This window comes from Microchirus variegatus (genome assembly GCF_963457635.1).
Source record: "Microchirus variegatus genome assembly, chromosome: 10".
NCBI classification, from domain to species: Eukaryota; Metazoa; Chordata; class Actinopteri; order Pleuronectiformes; family Soleidae; genus Microchirus; species Microchirus variegatus.
The window spans coordinates 2,757,115-2,783,738 of NC_139811.1; the positions used below are offsets into that span (position 1 = coordinate 2,757,115).

The window sequence follows — 26,624 nt, forward strand, 5'->3', positions numbered from 1 at the left end:
TAAAGTCGCTAAAAAACTCATTTGAATTTACCCGAAGGAGGCTGCAGCGGACGGACGACTCCCGTCAGCTGCGATGTCAAATCGGGCGTTTTTCTCTACGAGGTTTGGTGCAGGAGAAGGAGGAGTGGATTATCAAAAACGCTTATTTTATTTTCCTCTCCCCTCTCAGATGTGATGGTGTGGTCCAACGAGCGAGTCATGTGCTGGGTGCAGACGATCGGTCTGAAGGAATACGCCGACAACCTCCGGGAGAGCGGCGTGCACGGGGCGCTGCTGGCTTTAGACGACACCTTCGACTACACCGACCTGGCGCTGCTGCTGCAGATGCCCAACCAGCACACACAGGTAAACACTGGTCCACATCCTCTTTAATATGTGGACAATAACTAACACATTAGTCTTTATCCAGATATAGGAGATAAATATGGATATAAAGCTGCACACAGGTTGTTTCTCTGGACTTCGTAAATACACTGTTTATGAACTGTATTACATGATCTTTAAAGCAGAACTAGACAGGAAGTTCCTATTAACGCTGTTTTTTTAGTGTGTATCTGCGTCATTACCTTGTTTATGAAGCCCTGACGGTTCTAAACAAACAGTTCAGCCACTGGTGAGAACGCTGTGTTATATTGTAATCTCGGGGCTCAACGAGATCTCTGAAAATCCCGTAATAGTTACGTAAACACCGGTTCTCCTGAACAACCGATCGTCCTGCTCCGGGCACTAGTCCGGGCACATCCGGTTGCGTACATTGAACCGCAGAAGAAGAATAACGTCCGTTGTGGAGGTGTTTCACGAGCGACAGTGTCTTCTGACTCCGGGTCTGACTCTGGGTCAAAGGTCGTCAAAGGGACTGCGGCGGGGAGTCGTGAAGAAGCTATTTTTAAACACTGTTAAAACAATGTTTTGATAATGAGTAGCAGTGCATCCACCGTTCCAGAGGGGGGGCGCTGCGCTTCTGAGAACGGGTGTGCTGGATAGTACTGGCCAATCACAAGACTCTGTCTTCTGGGGGTGAAAGTTCACTCTGAAATCTCGCAGTAGAAAAACAGTGTCAGAAAAGAGGATTTCTATCGGCTCGTTTACAGCAACTAGGAGGTTTTTGAGCATAAAAACAAGTTAATGTATGTAAGTAGACCTCCATAACTAACATATATGTGCAACAGGACCACTCTATGTGACCTTTAAAATATACTTTTTATTACCTGTCATTTCAGATCATATCTGCTTTATTTATTTGGCTTTTTTTAAATATTAAATGAAGGATATTTAGTAGTGCCGGGCACATTAACGCAATAACGGCGTCAAAGTTAACGCACGGCGCATTTCCATGACGACTGACCGGAAAAAGACGCGCGTGACGTCATGTTTACGTTACTCCCCCGATTGTAAAAATGAGTCTCTAAAGTAACGCTAAACGTTAAAAACAGACGCACACATACGCAGTACACGGGTAGGCTAGTTATTTGTTAGCGCTGCTCTTTTCCTTTAATAAACAGACCGCTCCAGTTCCACTGTAGGCTAACGCTAACGGCGCTAATGCAGCTAACAGTGCCTGGACTCCGGTGTCGCGGCACGCAAACGTGACGCCACGCGCGTCTTTTTTCCCCGGTCAGTCGTCATGGAAACGCGTCATGCGCTAACGTGCGTTAACCTAGCACTGATATTCACGTGCGTTAGGAACAATGAAATTGACTATAAATATGGTGAAATTCTGCTATAGCGTGAGAATTTTAACACTTTTGATTTGAAAGGATAAAAAAACGAGGGTCGTCACTTCACTGCCATATCCTGTGGTGGAGCTAACAGCTAAGCTAAGCTAACAAGCGAGTCAGCAGATTTCATCGTTGGCGTAAAAACCAAAAATTCTTCCACGCGGGCAACTCTCCGACGCTTCGGTGTCACGATTGTCCGCATCCAAGGCCAAGTTGTGCTCACAGCGCCCTCTGCTGGACCGAGCTGTAATGACCTCAAACTGCTAAGTTTGACTGGAGAAAAAGAAACGGCATCGTCAAGTGATTTCTACTCCCGGACCATGCTCTGCTGCTGTACACACACAAACGCTCCCTCGGGTCAGGTCTGGTAGTTTTTGTCCCGGTTCGTGCGTGTGTTTTCAGAGTCGCTTTAATAACAGTGCAGCTCTAACGTCGTAAATTAAACGCGAACAAAGAGGCAGAAACTCTTCGTAGCCTCTAATTGAATCATTTCCACTGCGCTCACTTAATAACAGTCATTTCCTCTAATTGTGTTTCACTTGTTTACGATATTGACAACAAAGATGGCGGCCTTTGTTTACTTCTGTCGGACAATGACGCGACGATGATAATAACGATAATAAGCGGTTAACGTGAACGTTTACGCAGTCAGACTGAGTGTGTGTGCGTGTGTGTGCGTGTGTGTGTGTGTGTGTGTGTGTGTGTGTGCATGTGTGTGTGCGTGTGTGTGTGTGTGTGTGTGTGTAGCCACAGCGAATCAAAGAGTCTAGTACCTGAGGAAATTAGGTTCTGCCTCATTAGGACCAGGTTTTGGTCTCCATGAGGACGACTACTGTTAAAAATAAATAAAGATAATTACTATTATTGTACACACACACATTCTCATATTTCTATCCATTTTAAGACCGTTCATTTGGACGGTCTACCTCAGGCCTGATCCCTAACCTTACTTACTTACCAGGTTTTGGTCTCCACGAGGACTGCTGGTCCTGACAGTGTCAGCGTTTACGACGGTCCTAAAGAGGTAGAAAACACAAGAACGCACACACGTTCTCGCCTAGAAGTCGTACTGAGGACGCTCACTGACTCTAGATCGCCATCGAAACCTAGTTCTAACCCTAAAACCAGGTCTTAACCGACAAAAGTTGTCCTTTAAAGTTGTTTAAATAGGACCAGACACAATGTCCTCACAAAGACACACAGACAAGAACACACACACACAGGTTTGTGCAGCTATTCTTCCCAGGACGCTGCATTGATTTCTGTTCATGTGGACCAATCTTCAAGAATGAGGGTTCTGCTTCATTAGGACCAGGTTTTGGTCTCCATGAGGGCTCACAGACACACACACACACACACACACACACACACACACACACACACACACACACACACACACACACACACACACACACACGTGTGACCCCTCTGTGTCGTCTCTCTCCTTCAGGCCCGGCAGCTCCTGGAGCAGGAGTACAACTCCCTCATCACCACGGGAACAGAGAGACGACCCGATGAGGTCAGCATCGTCGTCAGAGTTTTTGTTGTTGTTGTTGTTGTTGTTGTTGTTGTTGTTTGTTTTTATATTTTGTTGACGTTGTGTCGCTCTCGTCCTCGGCGCGACAGGACGGAGCAAAGACGTTCACGCGCTCGCCGTCCTGGAGGAAGATGTTCAGGGAGAAGGACCTGAGGGGCGTGACCTCCGACTCTGCCGAGACCCTGCCTGCGAACTTCCGTGCCTCAGCCATCTCCACGCCCTCCGTGACCCTGAGGAAGGTCCAGAGTGATGGTGAGTGTGACCTCTGACCTCTGACCTCTGACCTCTCCACAGCTTCGCTCTCATGTTCACGTCCTCGCAGACGCCGCCACCGTCGCCACCGCGGCGCGTCTCAATTTAGACGCCGGGGTCACATGACACGACATGAGTCACAGCAGGAGCTCGACGGGAATCAGGGTCAGAGGTCAAAGGGCGGAGAATCTCTGTGTACCTGAACATCCAACTTTAACATGATTCACTGTGATTCTGTTTGATTCTGATTTAATTAGATCCTGATTCAATTAGATTTCAGTTCTTTTTGATTCTGATTCAATTCAATTCTGATTTAATTTGATTCCAATTATTTTTTGATTCTGATTCAGTTTGATTCTGATTCAATTTGATTCTGATTCAGTTCTGTTCTGATTCAATTTGATTCCAATTCTTTATGATTCTGATTTAATTCAATTCTGATTTAATTTGATTCCAATTCTTTTTTATTCTGATTCAATGTAATTCTGATTCAATTCTGTTCTGATTCAATTTGATTCCAATTATTTTTGATTCTGATTTAATTCAATTCTGATTTAATTTGATTCCAATTATTTTTGATTCTGATTCAGTTTGATTCTGATTCAATTCATTTCTGATTTAATTTGATTCCAATTAATTTTTATTCGGATTCAATTAGATTCCAATTCTTTTTGATTCTGATCCAATTTGATTCTGATTCAATTCAATTCTGATTCAATTTGATTCTGATTCAGTTTGATTCCAGTTCTTTTTGATTCTGACTCAGTTCGATTCTGAGTTAATTTGATTCTGATTCAATTTGATTCCGATTCTTGTTTTCTTTTTGATTCTGTTTCAATTCGATTCCGATTCAAACTCCTACGACCATTCTTCACCGCGTGGTTGAACTACGGTGGCCCACACAAACCAGAAATTGTCTCTTTTCTTGGTTTTCCAGATCTTTCTGGTTTTGCATTTTAACGCACGAGACATTTGATACGTAAACCAAAGAATAAGAGTGTTAAGATAAGATAACCTTTGGTGAACCCTGACATGTATGGGAAACACCAGTAGGTGTCACTAACTCTTACACACTGGACCTTTAAGATCCAGTCATGTGACATGATTATTATACTATGATCGCGCTGAATTCACGTCGATCACAGAAACCTCATTCAGACTCTTATTTTCTCTGGTTTGTATTTGAATAAATCCCACGCGGTCACATGAGACGCGTTTTAAAGCCGCACTACGCGATCCACATGTGAGCGAGTAACGAACACCAGGTCTGAGCGTGAGCCGAGCTCCGGAGACAACGTCAGTCAGTCTTTGCCGGGTCAAAGGTCAAACTACCAACGTTTTACTTGAACGTGATCATAAATGAGCCGTTGTGTTTACGCCGCGATTTCTGCGTAAATGAGCCCTGAACACAAACATTCGTACAATAAGTCGCTTTCATGCGACTCGGACGTTAGTTTGGCGGCGGAATTTCTTCTGTTTCCTTCAGCAAAGAAAGTTCAGGCAAATAACAAGGAACAGACGCTTCAAAGTGCAGAGGAAGACCATTATCCCCTCCCCCTGTTCCCCCCGTGTTCCCCCTGTGTTCCCTGTGTTCCCCCTGTTCCACTTCCTAATCATCCAGTTAGCTCAGACGCTAATGCAGTTAGCGATAATGACCACATCTGTGTCTCCTCCCTCCCTCGCTGTCGTACGCAGCCAACTCTGGTGCCCGGGGTGAATCTGCCTCAGTGAGGACGTACTCCTGCTAAAGGACCACGAGGTAAGAACCGTCCCTCACCTTCACTGATGCTAATGCTGCTAATGCTACTGCTGCTATCTTTAAAGCTGAGGACGTGCCGCACATGTGCCCGACACATTTGAACCCCGGGTTGTTGGACTTTGTTGGTCTTTTTGTCGTCACTTTTTTTCCCCCCTAAAATCAAATTCGAACAAATATTATGTGACACCAGATATCCAGATATTTGAAGCTAACAGCTAAGCTAGCAGGTAAGTTAGCAGAAGTGTTGTTGTCCATTTTAACGGCAACTTGGCGTTTACAGGCATGTTAAAAGTCCCATTTTAGTCAGACTAAGACAATATTTAGGTTTTCTTAATGTCAAGAAAACATGTTAGTCTGACTAAAATCAAGCTAGTCTTAGTCGGACTAACATACCAGGATAACGACATTCATAGTCTACTGCATGTGTACACTTAGTTGGACTGGAGTTGGACTTTGAGTTCTGCCAATGCAGCGAAATGTCCTCCCCAGTTTTTAACCCGCAAGTAGAAGAAGACGACGACGGCATCTTAGGCCACGTCGCCCTCTGGTGGACTGCAACTGTTCAGACAACCTGTTGCGCTTCCAGGTTGTATATTTTTTCGTCTCAGTCAGGCTAGCACGTAAATGCGAAGTAGAAAGACACAGAATGTGATTCCTTTATTATTTGATGAGCTAACAGCTAACAGCTAAGCTAACAGGTGAGTCACTTCCAAATGAAATCCTTCAACATCTCACTTTTCAGATGCGTTGATTTTCCGACGGGTTTAGCGCGTCGCCCGTTATCAAAACAAATTATTGCCGTCTTCTTTCACCGATGAGCCACGAGAGGCCACGTCGCCCTCTGCAGGACCACAACTGTAATTACCTCAGAGAGTCTGTTGCGCTTCCAGGTCGTACGTGTATTTTTACGTCTCAGTCGGGTTTCGCACGAGTATGCGAATGCTTGGATAAAAAAGTGACAGCCCCCGGTATAAAGACGCTCGACAGGCTCACGCACGTATCGCCACCTAGTGGTGCGGAGTCACACAGGCACACACGCCAATAGATCAGGGAGGGGCGTTAAGCGCAAAAATTGGTTTTCAAGAAAGTAAAATCTGTAAAATCCGAGAGAAATTTGAAGAAAATTGAGTTTAAGCCAACTTTTCTTCCACCATTTGCAGATAATTATTTCCTTCCTCCCTCTCTCTCTCCTCAGGACTTTGACTGAATCAGGACCGGACTTTGAGGACGCTGTCGCTCGTCCGCGCCGAGGGGAAAAGAAGCAACGAATGAAACCGTTTTAACTTCAAAAGTAAACAAAAAAAATATCTGACCATTCTGCAATAACAGACGCAAAAGAGGAATCAGTGTGTGTGTGTGTGTGTGTGGGGGGGGGGGGGCCAAAGACGTGAAGAATGTACGGATGTTTTTTTTTTTTTTTTTTGTCCGAGCAGATTTGGAAAAAGTTGAATGGAATCGGTTGTGATGGTGAGGCGCGTGTCGGGAATGTCAGGGATTCTCCTTCAAACCCGTCGCTGCCGTTTGTTCTCGTGAAAACGCCGCGCATTTTATTTTTACAACCTCCTCCTCCTCCTCCTCCTCCTCCTCCTCCTCGCCGACGCGTTACGGTTTTGAAGACAAGAGCAAGGAGAGGAAGTGTAAACTGGTAAAAAAATAACGCCGTAAAAGAAGCAGCTTTAAAACGAGGCCGGAGGAGGTCTAACTTTCTGCCAGGGCTCGACCGATTATTGACATTTAACGATGTTTTTATCGCAAAAAGAAAGAAAAGCACTCTGAGCAGTGGTGAAGGGCGACTTGTAACCCGGACTTGTTTGCCGGTTCGAGTCCCCACCAGGTTAAAGGGTTAATAAACGCCTGAGCAAGGCACAGGACCTCCAAGAGTCTTATTACAAATATATAAAAAAAAATAAACGATAATATACAAACACACACAGACTTATGAAATGATATATATTTATTTCATACTTTCTCGTTTTTTTAACGTCGGCTACGGAAGTTCCCGCGCACAAATCGACCTCGTTTACTCGATATCGGTCAAACCCCCCCCCCCCCCCTGGTGGACTCCGGTGCGTCGGCCATCTTGGCTCTGTTTGCCCAGGGTTGCGTGAGCGTCCGGAGCAGGAGGCTGCGACCGCGTCACAGCTGCGCCTCGTTCCTCCTCGTCCTCCTTTGTCTCTTCGCCCGTTGAAAACCGAGTCGTTTCCTTTGAAGGCGGCGTCCGTTACGGAGATCAAAGGCTCGGGGGGCCGGGTGGGAGTGGGCGGAGCCGAGCGGAGCGCGGCCGCAGAGGCTTTGTTGTCGGACGCGTTCTGACGTCAACGGCGGATAACGCATAGATTATGTGTCGGTGTCGCTTTCTTTACACTGGGTTTATACGCTCTTCTTTTTCACACAAAAGGACGACAGACGGACGGACGGACGGAGGGCAATAATCCAACGTTTACGGACGTCAAATGCCGTAAATAAATGAAAAAATAAACAAACGCCACGGAAAAACAAACAAACGCGTTGTTTTTTGTTGTTGTTGACGAGAGTCGCAGATGTTTCACCGACGTTTCTTTTTTTAAAACGTCAGCTCAGGCAGAAAAATCCACAGAAACGTCAGAGAACACGCTGCAGCGGTGCATCATGGGAAATGTAGGATCCAGGGGGATTGTGATTCATTTCATTCAAAGCAGCACAATCTTCATTTTTAATCTTTAATTGTGTCGTTTATGTCGTAATCAGACAGAAAAATGTAGGTTTTAAATCGTTTTATTTTTAACATTTTCTTAACAAACGATAAAAAAAAAAACACTCCAGCCTACCTGCAGTATCTTTATGACCACCAGGGGGCTGCAGACTCAGTGTTCTGGGGGAAAAGCTTTTATATTTCATTGAAATGTACATGTTTTCTTCGTCTTTAATCTCGTTAATTCAAAAAAAGAAGCTATAAACCCTTTGTAAAGTCTTTGTTTTTAAAGCTGCAGTGTGTAACTTTTCAACCCTAACCAGTGTCTGTGGAGACACAGAGTGAAGCGCAAGAGCTACGCTAATAAATCACGACGACAGAGCACTGTTTTTGTTTTGTTAAGACAAAACTTTAGGTTAAGGAATTAACCCCGGTTCTGTGAGATACAAACATATCTCACTATTTAGCATTTGGTTCACCTAGTGTTTCAGAGAACTCGGGTTAATTCCTTAACCTAAAAGTCTGTTACTTGTGTTTCAGAGAACTCGGGTTAATTCCTTAACCTAAAAGTCTGTTACTTGTGTTTCAGAGAACCAGGGTTAATTCCTTAACCTAAAAGTCTGTTACTCGTGTTTCAGAGAACTCGGGTTAATTCCTTAACCTAAAAGTCTGTTACTTGTGTTTCAGAGAACCGGGGTTAATTCCTTAACCTAAAAGTCTGTTACTTGTGTTTCAGAGAACTCGGGTTAAATCCTTAACCTAAAGGTCTGTTACTTGTGTTTCAGAGAACTCGGGTTAATTCCTTAACCTAAAGTCCGTTACTTGTGTTTCAGAGAACTCGGATTAATTCCTTAACCGAAAGTCTGTTACTTATGTTTCAGAGAACCAGGGTTAATTCCTTAACCTAAAGTCTGTTACTTATGTTTCAGAGAACCAAGGTTAATTCCTTAACCTAAAGTCTGTTACTTGTGTTTCAGAGAACCAGGGTTAATTCCTTAACCTAAAGTCTGTTACTTATGTTTCAGAGAACCAAGGTTAATTCCTTAACCTAAAGTCTGTTACTTATGTTTCAGAGAACCAGGGTTAATTCCTTAACCTAAAGTTCTCTTTTAATATTTGTTGTTTTTTTCGGTATCTCGCTACCTCAGTCATGTTTCAGAGAACCGGGGTTAATTCCTTAACCTAAAGTTAGGAATCAAACGTGTTCTCTGAAACATGACGATTAGGTTAAGGAGTTAACCCCGGTTCTCTGAAACATGGGGCAAAAGTCTGCTAGCTGTGTTTTGGCGACAGAAGTTACACACTGGAGCTTTAAATGTCAAATATTTATATTCAAAAAGACGCGGACGTTTACCTGCGATGTCTGACCTGTAATCTCGGGGTCAGGGGTCAGGGGTCGCGGGTGACGATGGCGGCGGCGACGGAGATGAAACAGAAAGAGACAGAAGTCATTTTACTGCTCACTCAAGCCATAACAGAAACTAAAAGCACTGCGGGGGGGGGGGGCGGGGGGTGAGGGCGGGGCTTAGCGAGGCGGCGGGGGCGGGGCGTCAGGTCAGAAAGAGGCGGGACGAGAGGGCGGGTCCGAGTTAGCCCAGGAAACAAAACCTTTAGCCTCTGTGTGTTTACGATGCATGTCAAAATAAAACGACAATGACCTAAAATAACTCTTTTTTTTTTTTTTTTTTTTTAGTGGTGAAGATGAAATCGTTTAAAAAATAAATAAATAAACAAACAAACAAACAAAAAAATATCTGTATGATAAAACCTACAGTGGGCGGAGCCTGGGGATCAATTTGTAAAATTGTGTGTAATTTATTTCTTCGGTTGTATTTTTTCATTTTTTACGACGAGTATTTATTTTTCTTTAGGTATTGGATAATAAATAAATGTACGTACGTGTTCCGTTTTCCCCTCGACAAACTTTTATTTGAACGAGCTGAAGAAGAAGAAGAAATAATAATAATAATAATAATAAGAAGAAAATAATACGAGTGGGAAACGGTCGTTCAGATGATGCTAATGTGTGTGTGTGTACATTTTTGAGAAGATTTCCATGATTAAAGTGATCGTAAAAAAACAAACACTGAACATAAACAGTGAAGAAGATGATGATGATGATGTTGAAGATTTAAAATAAATAATAAATAAATACAGGGATCCAGGTGTGGATCTGCTGATCATCGCAAAAAAACACTCTCTCCGTTTGTTTGTTTGTTTGTTTGTTTGTCGTGATTTATACGTTTGTCGTTTTGTGATTGTTAAGATACAAAACAAGTTACTACGATATATTTGTTTTACAGTTATTTAAAGCTAAATTGTACAAAAATGCAAACGAAAATTCACAATAACTATTGATTTATTGAGATTTAGTTTCTCTTGTTTGAAGTTGAAGTATTTTTTTTATTTTTTAGGTTTTTTTAACGGAACAAAACAACGAGAAAACAACCATTTTTTATTCTAAATGTTTTTTAGTATCGACAAATTAGCTCGATAAGTAGTATTTTTCCATTTTACGTCTTTACGATTCTACAACTTTTACTTCTGCAGCTTTGTTCACGTGTTATTGTCTTATCGAATTTTACGAAACACATTTTTTGAATGTAATTAATATAATTATTTTTACACTTAATTTAAAGCTTAATTATATTTCTCAAAAAATTTGAATTTTTTTTGGTATATATATCGCTCGTCAAAACCCACCTGCAGTTCCTTCACATCCCACAAGGGGGCTACGGCCCACACACTGGGAATCACACGTGTGGGTATTCCTGTTTTCCCGTAAGTATTTATTTATTCATTGTCTTAATGAATTATTGTTGTCTTTATTGTCATTTTGTGATTCTACGATGCTACGTTCATTTTTTTTTTTTTCGTTAAGCATCGCTGTTTTTATTTAATTTAAAATTGCTTTCTTTCATGTCTTTGTGTGTGTGTGTAGTTGCATAACTTTGCTGCCATGTGTTGCACAAATGTTGCTAGCGCCTGGAACCAGAACCGAGACGCGTGGACGCTCGGGCCCGAGTGGGGAAAAAAAAATGGCCGCCGTCGTTTGGGTGGAAACAAAGTGCAAAAAAAAAAAGAAATACATGCAATTTTACTGTTTATGTCAAGTTTTTTTTTTTTTTTTTGATTTTTTTTTATAAACAAATACATCAGTTGTGCGTTTCTGCGATACAGTATTTATGTACAAAAACAACAATGAGTACAAAGATCTTTTATTACCATGTTTGTCAAAGTTAAATTAGCTCTTTTAGTGTCATATTATCATTATCATTATTATAATTATTGTTATCTTTTTGCCCAAATCAAAGCGATCCTGGTGAATCCATGAATTACAGTTACAGTGTGGAGCAGTGACACGGAGCCTCTGTAGGTGGCGCTCCTTCCTCTCACAAACCCGAGTGGACCAGAGACTGGAATTATCATCATCAGACACTTCTTCTTCTATAAATACACACACAGATATACATAGCTTCATAGATAAAGGTATACGGGTGTCGTATTTTACACTTATATATATACACATATGTATATATATATATATAAAGGAATATATTAATATCAAAGACGTACACATGCTTACATACTAATCAAAAATAACTTAGGTTATGAAAGATAAATCATACAAAAAAAAAAAAAACAGTTTTAAAAGTAGAATCTCTATAAATGACAATTTTCTCTAAGATCTAGTGTTGAGGTCTTCTCGTTTGTTTGTTTTTAAAAAGTCATGTTTGGACAGAGGGGGAGGAGCCAAAGAGAGGGAGGGAGGGGCCAAAAAGAGGGTGGGAGGGGCCGTGGATTAAGGCGGGAAAAACTTCCATCATTTTAAAATGAAAGTGCCCACAGTGATGTGACAGCTGCTCCTCTGTGAGTCACTTTCTCCTCCACCTCCTCAACCTCCTCCACCACCTCCTCCACCTCCTCCACCTCCTCAGCCTCTCCCGGTTCTCGTCAGGACCTCCCTCCCCTGATTGGCTCTGGACAGCAGCACGCAAACGCAGGACGAGTCGATGCGGATCCACCTCCAGCCGGTCCTGTTGTTGGCGTCTTTGGTGAGCGCTCGCACAAACGACTGCTTGGCCTTGCACTCGCTCAGCCACTGTTTTTTGTCCACGCCGAAGCAGCCGGACCCGGCCATGCCCATCCCCGGGGACCGCGGCGCCACGGCGGCGGCGGCGGCGCCGGAGCCCCTCCCCCGGCTGGGGACGACCTCCTCGGCCTGGCGACAGCGGGTCTCGTAGAAGAACTGCTTGAGCAGGCCCGTCTGGGTCGGGATCTCCTCCAGGACGGTGACCTGGCGACCGCGCGAGTCGATGGCCGACTTCTTGTCGGTGACCCAGAAGCTCTCCGACTCGCACACGGACTTCTCTCCTCGCCGTCTGTCCATCAAGTGCGAGCGCTTGTCCCGTTTACCGTGGTGCGCGGCCTCGCCGGCGGCGGCGGCGGAAGCTCTGGAGGAGTCGGTCCAGCTCGGATCGGTGCTCCGGTCGATGGCCCGGTCCCCGTGACCCTCGATGTGTCCGTCCATGTCCTCCTGGTCCTCCTCCAGCAGGCCGGACTCCAGCATGAGCAGCAGAGGCGGGTCTTCTGGAGGAGACAGCGAGGGCGAGAAGAGGACCCGCGGATGTGCGTCCAGAAACATCTCGTCTCCCAGGAGGCTGTCGAGTCCAGGGCCCAGACCCGGTCCTGCCTCCGGGGCCTGGCTCTCCTCAGGCGCTGGCGTCTGCTCAGTCCCCGTCCTGATTGTCCATGTTCTCTCCGTCAGCTGCTCTGAAGGAACAGTCGGTTCTGGTCCGTGCGGAGCCTTTAGTGTTGCGGCAGGACCGGCAGTGTTGTGGTTCTGTGCTGCAGAAACCTGCAAAGGTCGGCCTGTGGAGTCCTGGAGATCGTCCTTGTTGTAAAGGTCCATGAAAGCGGCGGCGTGCTCCCGCCTCTCTCCGGTGTAGTCCTTTGGTAGAGAATTATCCTCTGAAATATCCTCGGTCCTGAGTGTTCGTCCGTCCAACTCGACGCCGCTTCTGCCGCCGCGGCCCGAGTTGCCTTTCGAGCGGACAGTTCCTCGATTGTCCGCTGCGAACGTGCCGGTCTCTTCATGTACGGAGGGTTTCACATCGTCCTTGCGGTCGCGGTCGAGGTCTCGTCTGTCGGCGTCCGTGCGCGAGGCGTTTCCGCGAGCGTCGTAGTCCAAGCGCGTAGCTGCGAGACGCGCGGCCGGGTCCCGACGGTCCTCTCTGCGGTCGTCGGGCTGCGTTGTCGTCGTTGCCGCCGCGATCCTGGACACGGGGTTGTGAGGGAAGGGCAGGGCCGAGGCAATCACCATGGCAACCAGGGGAAGCCAGTGCATCACTCCCAGGACGTATCAGCTGGAAAAAAGACACAGAGGAAGTAAGTTATTTTATAGAGTTTAAAAATACCTCAATTAAAATGTAAACCGAGAGGTTTTACTAGTGACTCTGGTGCTTTATGACCGCAGAGGTATGGCTTTAAAGTCTTGGCAGACATCGTGGAAAAACAGGACCCGGTGCAGCGAGGTCGCCCATCGAGTTCTGGGTTCTGCCGCCTGACCCTCAAACACCGGTACGTCTGAATCCTAACTCCAAATGTGACATTTTTTTTGCAAAAAAATGTTTTGTTCCAAAATTTGACAAAATGTCATGCTATACTATGCCGTCCAAAATTTCACGGAAAAGTCATACCATAGTATGTCGTGAAAAATGTGACAATTTTTTTGCAAAAAAATGTTTGGTCGAAAATTTGACAAAAACGTCATACTATACTTTGTCGTCCAAAAGTAGAATTTTTTTTTTGCAAAAACATGTTTTGGTCCAAAATTTGACAAAAACTTCATACTATAGTATGTTGTGCAAAATTAAAAAAAAAAGATTTGTCGAAAATTTGACAAAAACATCACACTAAACTATGTCTTCCAAATGTGACATTTTTTTTGCAAAAAAATTTTTTGGTCCAACATTTGACAAAAATGTCATACTATACTATGCCGTCCAAAATTTCACGGAAATGTCATACTATAGTATGTCGTGAAAAATTTGTCAATTTTTTTGCAAAAAAATGTTTGGTCGAAAATTTGACAAATACGTCATACTATAGTATGTCGTCCAAATGTATTTTTTTTTCTTGCAAAAAAATGTTTTGGTCCAAAATTTGACAAAAACACACTAACATCACACTATGTCGTCCAAATGTGACATTTTTTCGCAAAAAAAATTTTTGGTCCAAAATTTGACAAAAGTGTCATACTATACTATGCCGTGAAAAATGTGACATTTTCTTTGCAAAAAAATGTTTGGTCGAAAATTTGACAAAAACGTCATACTATACTTTGTCGTTCAAAAGTAGAATTTTTTTTGCAAAAAAATGTTTTGGTCCAAAACTTGACAAAAACGTCATAGTATACTATGTCGTCCAAATGTGATTTTTTTTTTTGCAAAAAAATGTTTTGGTCAAAAATTGGCAAAAACTTCACACTATAGTATGTTGTGCAAAATTAAAAAAAAAAAAAAAAATCGAAAATTTGACAAAAACATCACACTATACTATGTCATCCAAATGTGACATTTTTTGGCAAAAAAAATGTTTTGGTCTAAAATTTGACAAAAACGTCCTACGATACTGTCGTTCCAAATTTAATTATTTTTTTGAAAAAAACATTTTGGTCCAAAATTTGACAAAAATGTCATATTTTACTATGTCATCCAAATGAACCGAGAGGTTTTACTAGTGACTCTGGTGCTTTATGACCGCAGAGGTATGGCTTTAAAGTCTTGGCAGACATCTTGGAAAAACAGGACCCTGAGCAGCGCGGTCGCCCTCCAGTTCTGGGGTTCTGCCGCCTGACCCTCAAACACCGGTACGTCTGAATCCTAACTCAAGAACTCAAGAGTGTGTTTTTTAAAGAAGCCGTGGATCAGCGTGTGTGAAACCATGTGACAGGAATCTCTGTCAGGTATTCAACACGAACACACCTGGGCTTTAAAAGGTGGAGCCGGAACATGACATAATCCATCTGTCACCGGCGACGGGAAGAGTTTTTACTACTGTAAATGTTCAGCCTGCCGCAACCTGAAAATCTAAACCATGTGCAACCGAGGAGGATTAGAGGCAGATTAAGTGGAATGAATACAGCAGAGAAACAGAAGCCGATCCAGTTTTTTTTACAAAAGGCAAAAAAAGAGTCAACGACAGTTCGAGTTTCCCTCGACATCGCGAAGACATAAACAGCCTGAAACATGACTCAGCGAAAATACCATTGCTGATGTTTTTTATAGTGGCGTCTGCAACATCCTCAGAATATTTTCACCAGTTTGTGTCACTTTGTAAAAGCGCTCACTCTCCCTGCACCAAAGTCCATTGAGAAAATCTGTCATTGTGTTCATTTGATTACGCACGGAAAAACCTGAACTATCACTTTAAATTGTCCTTAAATGAGTACGGTATTTGATTATTGATGTCTATAAATGTGTTAAACGGATGAATTCAGATATATTCAAACAAAATAATAACAATAAAGCGGCAGCTAAAGAAGCTAATCGGGGCCCTTTAACGTCCCACGCTCAACGTACATCCGAGGACTGGCTCTCAGGGGCCACATGTTAGCACGGATGCTAGGCCCCCACGAAGCGGCTCCTGGCACAAGAACCCAGTGTTCGCGATACGTGTATAAAACCCGTTAGTAGCCACATGGCTCTATAGCACCCCCAGAGGTCAGGTGAGGTCATGGTCAGACAAAAGTTTGTCGGGCATACTCCAACGTTTCTTGATTATTTTTTTGGGGGGAATTTTTGACCTGAGTGAAAGTGGCCAAAAATTGCGTTAAATGCTAAATGTTTTTATTTTTGTCTATCGTGTCTAAGTCGCCCATAGTTGTTCTGATTTTAACCAATCTTGGTACACTTGTTGGTCTCATGATTCCAAACAAATTTCCAATATACTTCCATTAGCTCCGCCCATCCAGAAGTCGGCCATTTTGGAAAAACTAAAATGGCTAGTCTACGCATTTGAACGAACTCGTCCTAGTTATTATTATTATTATTCTGTGGCTTTCCGGTCATTTTTGAGGGGGTTAACGCACATAAACACACATAACATAACACATGTGTGGTGATATCGTCATAGTGCTCAGACACCAGGGCTCTATAGCGCCCCCCCAAGGTGAAACAGGATGGAGCGAGCCAAGATTTAGTTGCACCGAATTTTACGAAACTTGGCGGGAACTTGCTGTCGCCCGAGACGAACAAAAACGTCAACTGTGACCGCGGCCTCAACTCAACAGGAAGTCAGCCATTTTGAATTTAAAGTCCACCTTGGCAAGCGCCGCTACACGACTACTCGTATCAGACGCCTCGATGCCCATTAGACACCCTTGATAAATGGGCACCTTGCTCAGAGGTACCCCAGCACCCTTGACCTTGACCTGTCAGGATTTCAACCGGCAACCCTGCGGTGACATGACAATTTCCCTCTCCACGAGGCAAATTTGCACTTGAATGACAATAGTGACAAAAGCACGGACATGAACGTCGCTTAGCGCCAAAACAAGCCCCTCCCTCGTGTTCAGACACGTGTAAACACTTTTTTTCAATGGCCATTTTATGAGTCAGTCGCGTGGAAGCGACGTTCACCTGTGACTAAAGGGAGAAATATTCCAGTGACGGCAGAATGTCGGCGTTCTTATTTGTCTGAAAGCAGGGAGGAGGTCACTGGGAGAGTGTGAAAATAGGTGGAATGATGAGAATGTGAGTGATGCAGCTTCACGAAGAGGAGGAGGAACAGGAGGAGGAGCAGTGGATGTTTTTGTGTTTGTTTGCTCGTGGCGTTGTTCCATCTGCACAGGTGTGTGTGTGTGTGTGTGTGTGTGTGTGAATATCTTCGGTGACGGAGGCGGAGCCACACCCATCCCGGCGAGAGCAACGAGGATTGGTCGACACATCCGTCACGATGTCGCCCCGGGCGCTCAAAGTGCGAGAACTCGCTCGCTCGTCACGACTGCGATAAATCACATCAAAGTCGGCGCCGAGCTTCCACTAAAAAGGTAAAAACTAAGCAGCTGCTGACGCAACCATCACACGCCGCCACCACCACCACCACCACCAGGGGGCGTCAGAGGCCCAACACATCGTATACAAGAAACAAGACAAAAAAAGTGGAAGATTCCACTTTGTGTTTAACAATGGATTCGTGGTTTTGAGTCGAGTTGAGAGCTTGTTTGACGTCATGAGTCGACTGGACGTCATCGTTCCACCACAGTCTGTTTAACTTTAACGTCGCTTTAATCTGGATTTATTTAGATTTTATTTGCTGTGGAATTGTCCCTTTTTTCTCCCAGATAACTTTCACTTTGCCTTTAGGAATTAGATGAGAAGCGTGGTAACAGAAGGGTTAAACCCTCGTACGTTTAAACGCTGTAGTTACAAATGCCAGGGGCCCCCGTCACTTAAAGCCCCCCCGAAGGCAAACTACGGCTGTAAAGTCAAAGTCGACTAATTGGTCGACATGTTCTGGCTCGACCAAAATTGTGATTGGTCGACTAAATTCTTTTTTTATTATTATTAGTATTACATATTTTGTAATGGTCAATATTTCATTAGGAGGAAAGTACCAAGTACTAATGGGGGTGTTTTAGAGCACCCGTGTTTCACAGGTAACAGTGTGTCTTCAGAGAACACCCCCCTTGTTTTCCGCTATTTTGGTTTAGTCCAGCCCAGTGGTTTGTTGTCGCTCCGTGGCTAACGAGAGACAGGCAGATTAGCGTTGCCAGTATTTATTTTGAATGAATTTTTTTTTGAATGAAATTGTGAATTTCGAAATTTCAGGGCTTTAGTCGACCAAGAGTTTCTTTGGTTGATTACAGCCCTAAGGCAAACCCACCCCGTTTAAACGGCCCTGCTTGACGGCACAGTGTCGAGATGAAGAGGAGGAGAAGGCGGTTTGAAAGGAGCCAGCTGTGGCGAGGAAGAGGAGGAGGAGGAGGAGGAGGAGGAGGAGGAGGAGGAGGAGGAGGAGGGCCAACGTCCAGGGAGAAGAATGTGGAGGATCAGTGTTACCTGAGTGTGTGGTGTCTGAGCGACACACACACACACACACACACACACACACAGGCCCACGCTCTTAAGTGGTTTGTTAAGCAGCAGCAGCAGCAGCAGCAGCAGCAGCAGCAGCAGCAGCAGCAGCAGCAGCAGCAGCAGCAGCACTTCATCACCACGCTCCATTTGCTACAATGACACGCATCATTTGAGCTCCCGGTGAGGCCAGACGAGGACCACGCCGCCCGCTGGACCAGAACCAAACCGTCTGAGAAAAAACCCAAACATCCCAAAACTGACTCTCTCTAAAACATCAGGTTTTTAAACAAATAAAAACCTTCATCTTAATCTCCGTAACTTGACATCAGCACAGACATCAGCACAGACAGCACAGACATCAGACATCCGTTCAGACATCAGCACAGACATCAGCGCAGACATCAGTACAGACATCAGTGCAGACATCAACACAGACATCAGCACAGACATCAGAACAGACATCAGCACAGACATCAGCACAGACATCAGTACAGAAATCAGTGCAGACATCAGTACAGACATCAGTACAGACATCAGTGCAGACATCAGCACAGACATCAGCACAGACATCAGACATCCGTTCAGACATCAGCACAGACATCAGCACAGACATCAGTACAGACCTTAGCACAGACCTCAGCACAGACATCAGCACAGACATCAGTACAGACATCAGTACAGACATCAGACATCCGTACAGACATCAGCACAGATATCAGCACAGACATCAGTACAGACATCAGCACAGACATCAGTACAGACCTCAGAACAGACATCAGTACAGACATCAGCACAGACATCAGTACAGACATCAGACATCCGTACAGACATCAGCACAGACATCAGCACAGACCTCAGTACAGACATCAGCACAGATATCAACACAGACATCAGCACAGACATCAGTACAGACATCAGTACAGACATCAGCACAGACATCAGCACAGACATCAGTACAGACATCAGTACAGACATCAGTGCAGACATCAGCACAGACATCAGCACAGACATCAGACATCCGTTCAGACATCAGCACAGACATCAGCACAGACATCAGTACAGACATCAGCACAGACATCAGACATCAGTACAGACATCAGACATCAGTACAGACATCATCACAGACATCAGCACAGACTCCCTGCTCTTTCACGTTCAGACCACCTCAGTGTGTGACACGTCGAGAACTTGTTCCAACTCTTCTGCGTAACAGTGCATCACACCAACATTCCCCAAAGATATCAGGAACATTTTTAAGTGACAGCTTGAAACTGATCTTCTTCACTTTGCTCTCAACTCGTTTTTTTCTTCTTCTTTTAAACAACCTCTGGTTTATTACTGCTTCTATTTGTCTAATCTATGACTGATTCTTCTTCTTCTTCCCACTTAATGTTTTTTTTTTCCTTTTCTGCTCATTATACAGATATAAAACACATTGTTTTTCTAACAGTCACACGCGTGCTAACCCTGCTTGTATTGTCACGCTGAATACTTGACGTGTTTTTGCTCAGTGGAAAATAGTTTGCCTACAGGGGCAAGAAAGTAGCTGCTATTACCGTAACTATCACTAAAGACTTCATCTATACATTAGACGACTTTAGGTCCAACCGGTTCTTTCTATACGTCTTCTCTTGTTCGTAGAGGAGTCCAAAATCTAGATCGTCAAAATCTAGACACGTTTTGAGGATCTTGCTCTCGAACACAACACATAAAATAAAAACCATAAAAGAAAGTTTTTCTTTTATAGTCCAATCTGGCACCTGGGAAATAAATTGTTAGCGCGCCAAGCGTCATTCCGAGTCTCGCTGCAATCCAGGAACTTCAAAACTTCAAAATATCCACTTGACTTTGCTGAGTTGGATTATTGTCAGTCCAACAAAAGAAGCGAGGCCTGAATTTCACCACATTGTTGTTACGATTGTCATATTCTTCTTCTGTGTAACTGCTTCTTCTTTTATTTCCAGATATGAGCCAGAGGGTGAGTCCAACTCTAGTCCAACTCTGGTCCAACTCTGGTCCAACTCTGGTCCAACTCTGGTCCAACTCTGATCCAACTCTGGTCCAACTCTGGTACAACTCTAGTCCAACTCTGGTCCAACTCTGGTCCAACTCTAGTCAAACTCTGGTCCAACTCTGGCCCAACTCTAGTCCAACTCTGGTCCAACTCTGGTCCAACTCTGGTCCAACTCTGGTCTAACTCTAGTCCAACTCTGGTCCAACTCTGGTCCAACTCTGGTCCAACTAAAGCTAGTCAGTCGCTCAACTCCCGATCACGTAAAGTTAAGTCCAACTTTGATTGGACGAACTCAGCATTGGGGGTCAAATAGTATTGATTATTTTGGAGCCAATATTGATACAGATTATTACTCCTTTATTTGGCCAATAATCAATATTTGGAACTGATTTGCATTTATGGTAAAAAAAAATCTAAAGCCAATTTTTGAATTTTACAACCTTTAGTTGTAAGTCCTCTTACGGGATAATAGTCCAAAGTCCAACTGGTTCTCAATATAGGGCTACTTTTATTCATCCAACAGTCCAAAATCCAGATAAATTACATTTACAATCAATTATAGCAGCACATTATTATTATTATTAGTTTTTTTTAATGTTTCACTCATTAAATTTAATTTAAATCAACATCTTAACAAATATCTTAACAAAATATACATGACGTCTTCTTGGTAGTTAGCAGTTGGTGTAAGCTGTTGTCATTACTACCTACTGCGATCAGTAAAGGTTTCCTCGATAAGACATTAGCAAATCTGAACTGATCATCAAATATACGTCTAGTTTTGTTCACCCAACAGTCCAAAATCCAGATAAATAATATTTACATTGAAGTACAGCAGCATATTTAACACGTGTTTAATGTTTCACTTATAATCAATAATCGCCTATTAAGTTGGCAGTAACGGATTCTCATTAGTGGTTGACAACCACTAAAATAAAAACCCAGATCCAGACAAATGGTAAAATTCCTGATATCGCCCCCCCAATAATTGGCCAGGACGATAATTGGTCGACCCCCAAAGAGCATTGTGCGAACTCGTTTAATGTAGGGACGACTTCATATTGGTGCAATATTGGTCTAAATCAGATTTGTACATAAACACATCACTGAGCACTAAGACGGTAGCCTGGAGACGCACTACAGTACAGGTGTAGTCACCTCCCACTATCAAGAGGCGGGACCGACGGGTTCTACAACCAATCAGACCAATGACGATGATGCCGAGCGACTGAAAACATGTCAACAAACATTTTCTGAGAGCGATGGCTACACTCTTACAAATAAGGGTTCCAAAAGGGCTGAGGTTCTACCTGGAATCACTAATTCCAGTTCCAGTAAGAACCATTTTGATCCAGAGAACCCTTTAAAACCCCTTACCCTGAATAAAGGGTGACGTGTTAAGTGTAGAAGGGTTCCAGGTGGAACCTATACAAGAAGGTTCTACCTAGAGCCCAAATGGGTTCTCCTATAAGAACCTTATATGGTTCTACTTAGCACTTGTATTTCTAAGAGTGTATAAAGGATTGGAGGCTAACGTCCTTTGCCTAGCCTCGCTAACTCCAGATACAGCATCTCACTCAAGCTAGCCGAGGATTGGAGGCTAACGCCCTTTGCCTTGCCTCGCTAACTCCAGATACCCCATCTCACTCAAGCTAGCCGAGGATTGGAGGCTAACGTCCTTTGCCTAGCCTCGCTAACTCCAGATACCGCATCTCACTCAAGCTAGCCGAGGATTGGAGGCTAACGCCCTTTGCCTAGCCTCGCTAACTCCAGATACCCCATCTCACTCACGCTAGCCGAGGATTGGAGGCTAACGTCCTTTGCCTAGCCTCGCTAACTCCAGATACCGCATCTCACTCAAGCTAGCCGAGGATTGGAGGCTAACGTCCTTTGCCTAGCCGAGGATTGGAGGCTAACGTCCTTTGCCTAGCCTCGCGAACTCCAGATACCGCATCTCTCTCAAGCTAGCCGAGGATTGGAGGCTAACGTTCTTTGCCTAGCCTCACCAACTCCAGATACCGCATCTCACTCAAGCTAACCCGACAGCTGAATCAAAAGACGGCCGCTCTTTTTGGCGGCAGCTAGACGTAGCTTCTCTGACGTCGTCGCGTTAAGCCCCGCCTCCAGCGCACTCTGAGATCCTGTCGTTGGCCAAAAACGTCGCTCTGGACAAACGCGTCTGCGAATCTGTGGCAGAGTGAAATCGCAGATCTTAAGTCGATCCATTAATGGAGTTAAAGTAAATTAGCAGATGTTGTCGAAAGACTCTCGAGGCTCACACACACACACACAGCAAAAAAAGGTGTTCCCTGGTTTAACGACGGTGTGAAAGTAGCATTTAAAGCTACATGCTACAGTTTTAAGAGTTTAATCCCGAGGATTAGACGGTGTAAAGTGATGTATCGGGCACAGACGGCCGACTATTCCGACGGGGCTTAATATCCTCCCCGAGGAAACAGACGGGGAAATAAAACCGCTCCGCACCTGGCAGCGGCTACCGCGCTATTAACCTGTTAGCAAAGTAATCCCGTCGCTCATGTGCGGCTAATGTCGCACACGTCCAGCTGACAGGCGAATTAAAGCGCCCTAATCCCGCCGTCTTTGAAGTCCTGGAACCCGGAGATTGAGGGAGGTTACGGCGATGTCTGGAGGCCAGATGATCCGCAGGAGCCTCACCTTCACGACGGCTCGGACGTGCGGTTATCAAGAGTGACGAGGAGAACGCCATGTGACCGTGGACAGGTAAATGTTTGCCTTTCCTTCCTCGCCCTCCCTCCCTCCCTCCCGCTGTAAAAGCTTTGGCCTCACATGTGTTGCTTTACAACGTCCCGCTGTGCAAACAGACCATTAATTCCAGCTCTGTGATGGTTTCGTACCACGTTCAGCCTGCAGGAACCAGCCTTCCTCCTCCTCCTCCTCCTCCTCCTCCTCCACCACAGCCTTGGCTCTTATCTCACTAATCACTCGCTTTCTCTTGCACACAAACACAAGCCGACAAACGCACACACACACACACACATCACACGATGACGCGCTCTGACAAATAATCTAATCACTTTCACTTCAGCGTTTCGCTGTCGCGTAAACGAGTATTGGAAATAATGTAGGGGTGATGGGGAAGAAAATCATCCACGATGCTGAATCGATTCATAAAATTCAAAAATCTATTTTTTAAAATAAAGTTTCTATTTTGAAAAACCACACAAATCACCAGTTTGTGTTATTTGTGTACAGTTTATTTTTGTAACTTCTGGGAGAAAAGGGCAGCTAGCCTAAGCTTTTATTTATGCTAAGGTTATTTTTTTGTAAAAGTTTTTATTTGTTTTGAATTAATAAATGTTAACTTTTGTCTTAAGTTTGCCTTTGTGTGATCACATTATCACATTATCTTATACAAACTCTATTGTTTTGATGCCATGATTTGCCTTAACACACTATGCATTAGGGATGTCAATCTTTGGGTGACTCACGATTCGATTCATACGATTCTCGATTCAAACGATTCTTGATTCAAAAATGTATACAATGCATAGTGTGTTAAGGCAAATTATGGCATCAGAACAATAGAGTTTGTATAAGATAATGTGATCACACAAAGGCAAACTTGAGACAAAAGTTAACATTTATTTATTCAAAACAAATAAAAACTTACTTACTGTACAACAAAAATAACTTTAATAACACAAATAACACAAACTGGTGTTTTTTTATAAATAGAAACTTGTAGTTGACAATCAGTCATTTTCTTGTAACGTTAGTAACACTTTTAGTAACCTATTTGAATTTTTCATAATGTCGGAAACATATTTTAGTGAAATTACGTCATTTTTTTTGTAATGTCACTAGCGCATTTTTGCACAATTACAAGCTTTTTCTGACATAAGTCATTTACTTAAAGTAAAAACATTTTTTGTAACCTAATTTAAAGGTGCATTATGTAATAAATCTAAAGCAACTGGCCGTAAAATCCTCCTAATATGTCACAGAGACTCAGGAATAATGTTCATATAACAAACTGAACTCACCAACAACAACAGTACAGACAAAATATTGACATGCAAATCATGTTTATGTTTTGAAATCATGTTTTGGCGTCATGTGGCGCCACCTACCGCCGTCTACCAGTCATTGCAGTCAGTAGAGTCTCAGCTGCCGAGCAACCACGGGTTGCCAGTTAACGTCAGAAAACGAAACCCAAAAGACCTCGGTATTTTGAATTTAAATGTAGTAACCGTTTTTGGCCACATTCTTACATATGGCGCCTTTGAAAAAAAAAAAATATATATATACATATATATATATATATATTTTTTTTTTTCAAAAATCGTTTTTTGAAGTTTAGGAAACGATTCAGAATCGATTTTTTTCCCCACCCCTACTATGCATTGTATCAATTTTTGAATCGAGAATCGTTTGAATCGAGAATCGTATGAATCGAATCGTGAGCCGAAGAATCGGAATCGATTCGTGAGCCGCCCAAAGACTCACATCCCTAAAATAATGCGTAAAATAACGTTTTGTTACGGGGCGGCAATTCATCGTTACCTTCATCACTGATTAATCTGCTCATAGTTTTCCCACTTAGTTTGATCCGTTTTGCTCCAGAAAAATTGGTGAAAACAGTGACTTGATAGAACAAATTCAACCGGTTTTATCGCAGTCCAAACGCACACACACACACACACACACACACACACAAATCAAATCAAATTAGACGTCTCGGCTTCTTAAATGTGAACATTTTCTGGTTTGGGAAACAATCCAACAGTTTCCCCTGGAACCAAACAACCTCGCGATGGAAGCTGATTGTGATAATAATGGTTTGCAGGCTCATCTGTTGACAGTCGTGCGATCAAACCTGCGACCTGTGTGATCTACCTGATAGCTCTCACCTCACCTGACTGACGGCCAATGAAAACACGGTGTGAAATAGGCCACAACAAGCGCGTCGCTGCCAAGGAAAACAAGAACATGACAGTGAGTGTGACTGTTCTTCAAGCACCTGGAGACGTTTTCATCGTTCAATATCAAGCCGTCAACCGAGTTTTTGATCTGGTAGCAGATTAACCGTTTGAAGAGCGGTTTGTGTTTAAAAAAAAAAAAAAAAAAGGTTTTTAAGTATTTTTCTGACAGTAAACAGAAATACTTAATGGATCCCGAACAAAACATTGACGCACGTCATCATTTAATGAAGGTATTTAAAAATCGCCATTTTTTTTAAAGCACTGTAATTTATCCAATTTACACAAATGTGAAAAATTTGATTTACATATTTACGAATTTAAATGTTTTATACGATTTTTATGTTGCGATCAAAATGTGATTATTCAGATTCATTTATTTATATATATATAAACATACATGTACATGTACATATATACCTATACATATACATACATGTATATGTATATACATATATACATGTTATGTTACGATCAAAATGCGATTATACAAATTCATTTATTTATATATATATATATATATATATATATATATATATATATATATATACATATATATATATATATATATATATATATATATATATATATATATATACATACATGTATATGTATATATAGATATATATACATACATATGTGTATATATGTATGTATACATATACATATATATGTTATGTTACGATCAAAATGCGATTATTCAAATTCATTTATTTATGTATAATATATATATACATATATATATATACATGTGTATATATATATATATGTATATTCTTAAAATGTAAACAGGCAGAACATTCTGGGCCATATTTGAGCACATTTTAACAAATATAACACAAGTATTTTACCAAATATTTTTTTTTTACCAATACCAAATTTTTTGCTTTTTGCAACAAACAAAAAAAAACTTTTAAAGTTACCAAAAAACGTTTTTTTAAGTGAAAATATAAACATATTTCCAAATAAATCACCAGCACTGTATGTTGGAGAAAAGCAATTATAATTTTTGAGGCCACTTATGTTTTTTTTAAAATTATTTTTGCAATAATCTGCACAATAATTGCGCAGATTATTGCAAGAATAATTATTATTCCCTCACAGCCAACGTATCGTGGGTGCTTTGATGTGTTTGATGCATCTTTCAATGTATGTAAATGCGTATTTCAGCAGTTTAAAGACGTGAATTATGACCTAAATAACCTTACAAAAACGCTGCAGGCAGTTTAATGGATAAGGACATGAATAAACACGTAAAAACACATGTGTATTAGTGTGTATTAGTGTGTAAATGTGCAGTTCAGGGCCCACATTTTACCGTTTAGGTGAGATCCGGACCCCGCGTCCTTCCAGCTGACTCCACATTGATTATAGAGTCCTGTCGCCTGTTGCTCAACTGGTTTAAACAAATTAACTCAAAAAACACTTTCTCACGCTCGCCACGGACCGTGTCACAGACATGGACTCGCGTCTTTAGCTCCGTGACATCGCACCAGTTCCTCCGCGTTCACCAAAAACGACGAAAAAACGAGTTAAATCAAAAGTAAAGTGGAAAAAAAATAATAATAAAAGCAGAAACGGTCTCCTCCTGTCCTGTGAGCGCTTCACGGACCAAACGGCACAATAAAGA

General features: G+C 42.8%; 2 protein-coding genes across 2 annotated transcripts in view; one reads left to right on the forward strand and one right to left on the reverse strand.

Annotated features, from left to right (window-relative positions):
- The window catches only part of ppfia3 (PTPRF interacting protein alpha 3), a gene marked incomplete at both ends in the record, with an annotated part of 43,375 nt that extends 38,120 nt beyond the window's left edge, over positions 1-5,255 (forward strand). The window contains 4 exons of the mRNA XM_083895998.1: positions 170-345; positions 3,169-3,237; positions 3,345-3,507; positions 5,203-5,255. Coding sequence (XP_083752124.1) covers positions 170-345; positions 3,169-3,237; positions 3,345-3,507; positions 5,203-5,255 — 461 coding nt within the window. The remainder of the gene's footprint in view (positions 1-169; positions 346-3,168; positions 3,238-3,344; positions 3,508-5,202) is intronic.
- Positions 5,256-11,871: 6,616 nt separating this feature from the next.
- ntf4 (neurotrophin 4) lies at positions 11,872-26,428 on the reverse strand (the record flags this gene model as incomplete). Its single annotated transcript, XM_083896479.1, has 2 exons — positions 26,313-26,428; positions 11,872-13,303 (listed from the first exon to the last, which is right to left on the reverse strand). Exon 2 carries the CDS (start codon positions 13,282-13,284, stop codon positions 11,872-11,874), a length of 1,413 nt encoding a protein of 470 aa, XP_083752605.1. The 5' UTR covers positions 13,285-13,303; positions 26,313-26,428.
- Between the last annotated feature and the right edge of the window lie 196 nt (positions 26,429-26,624).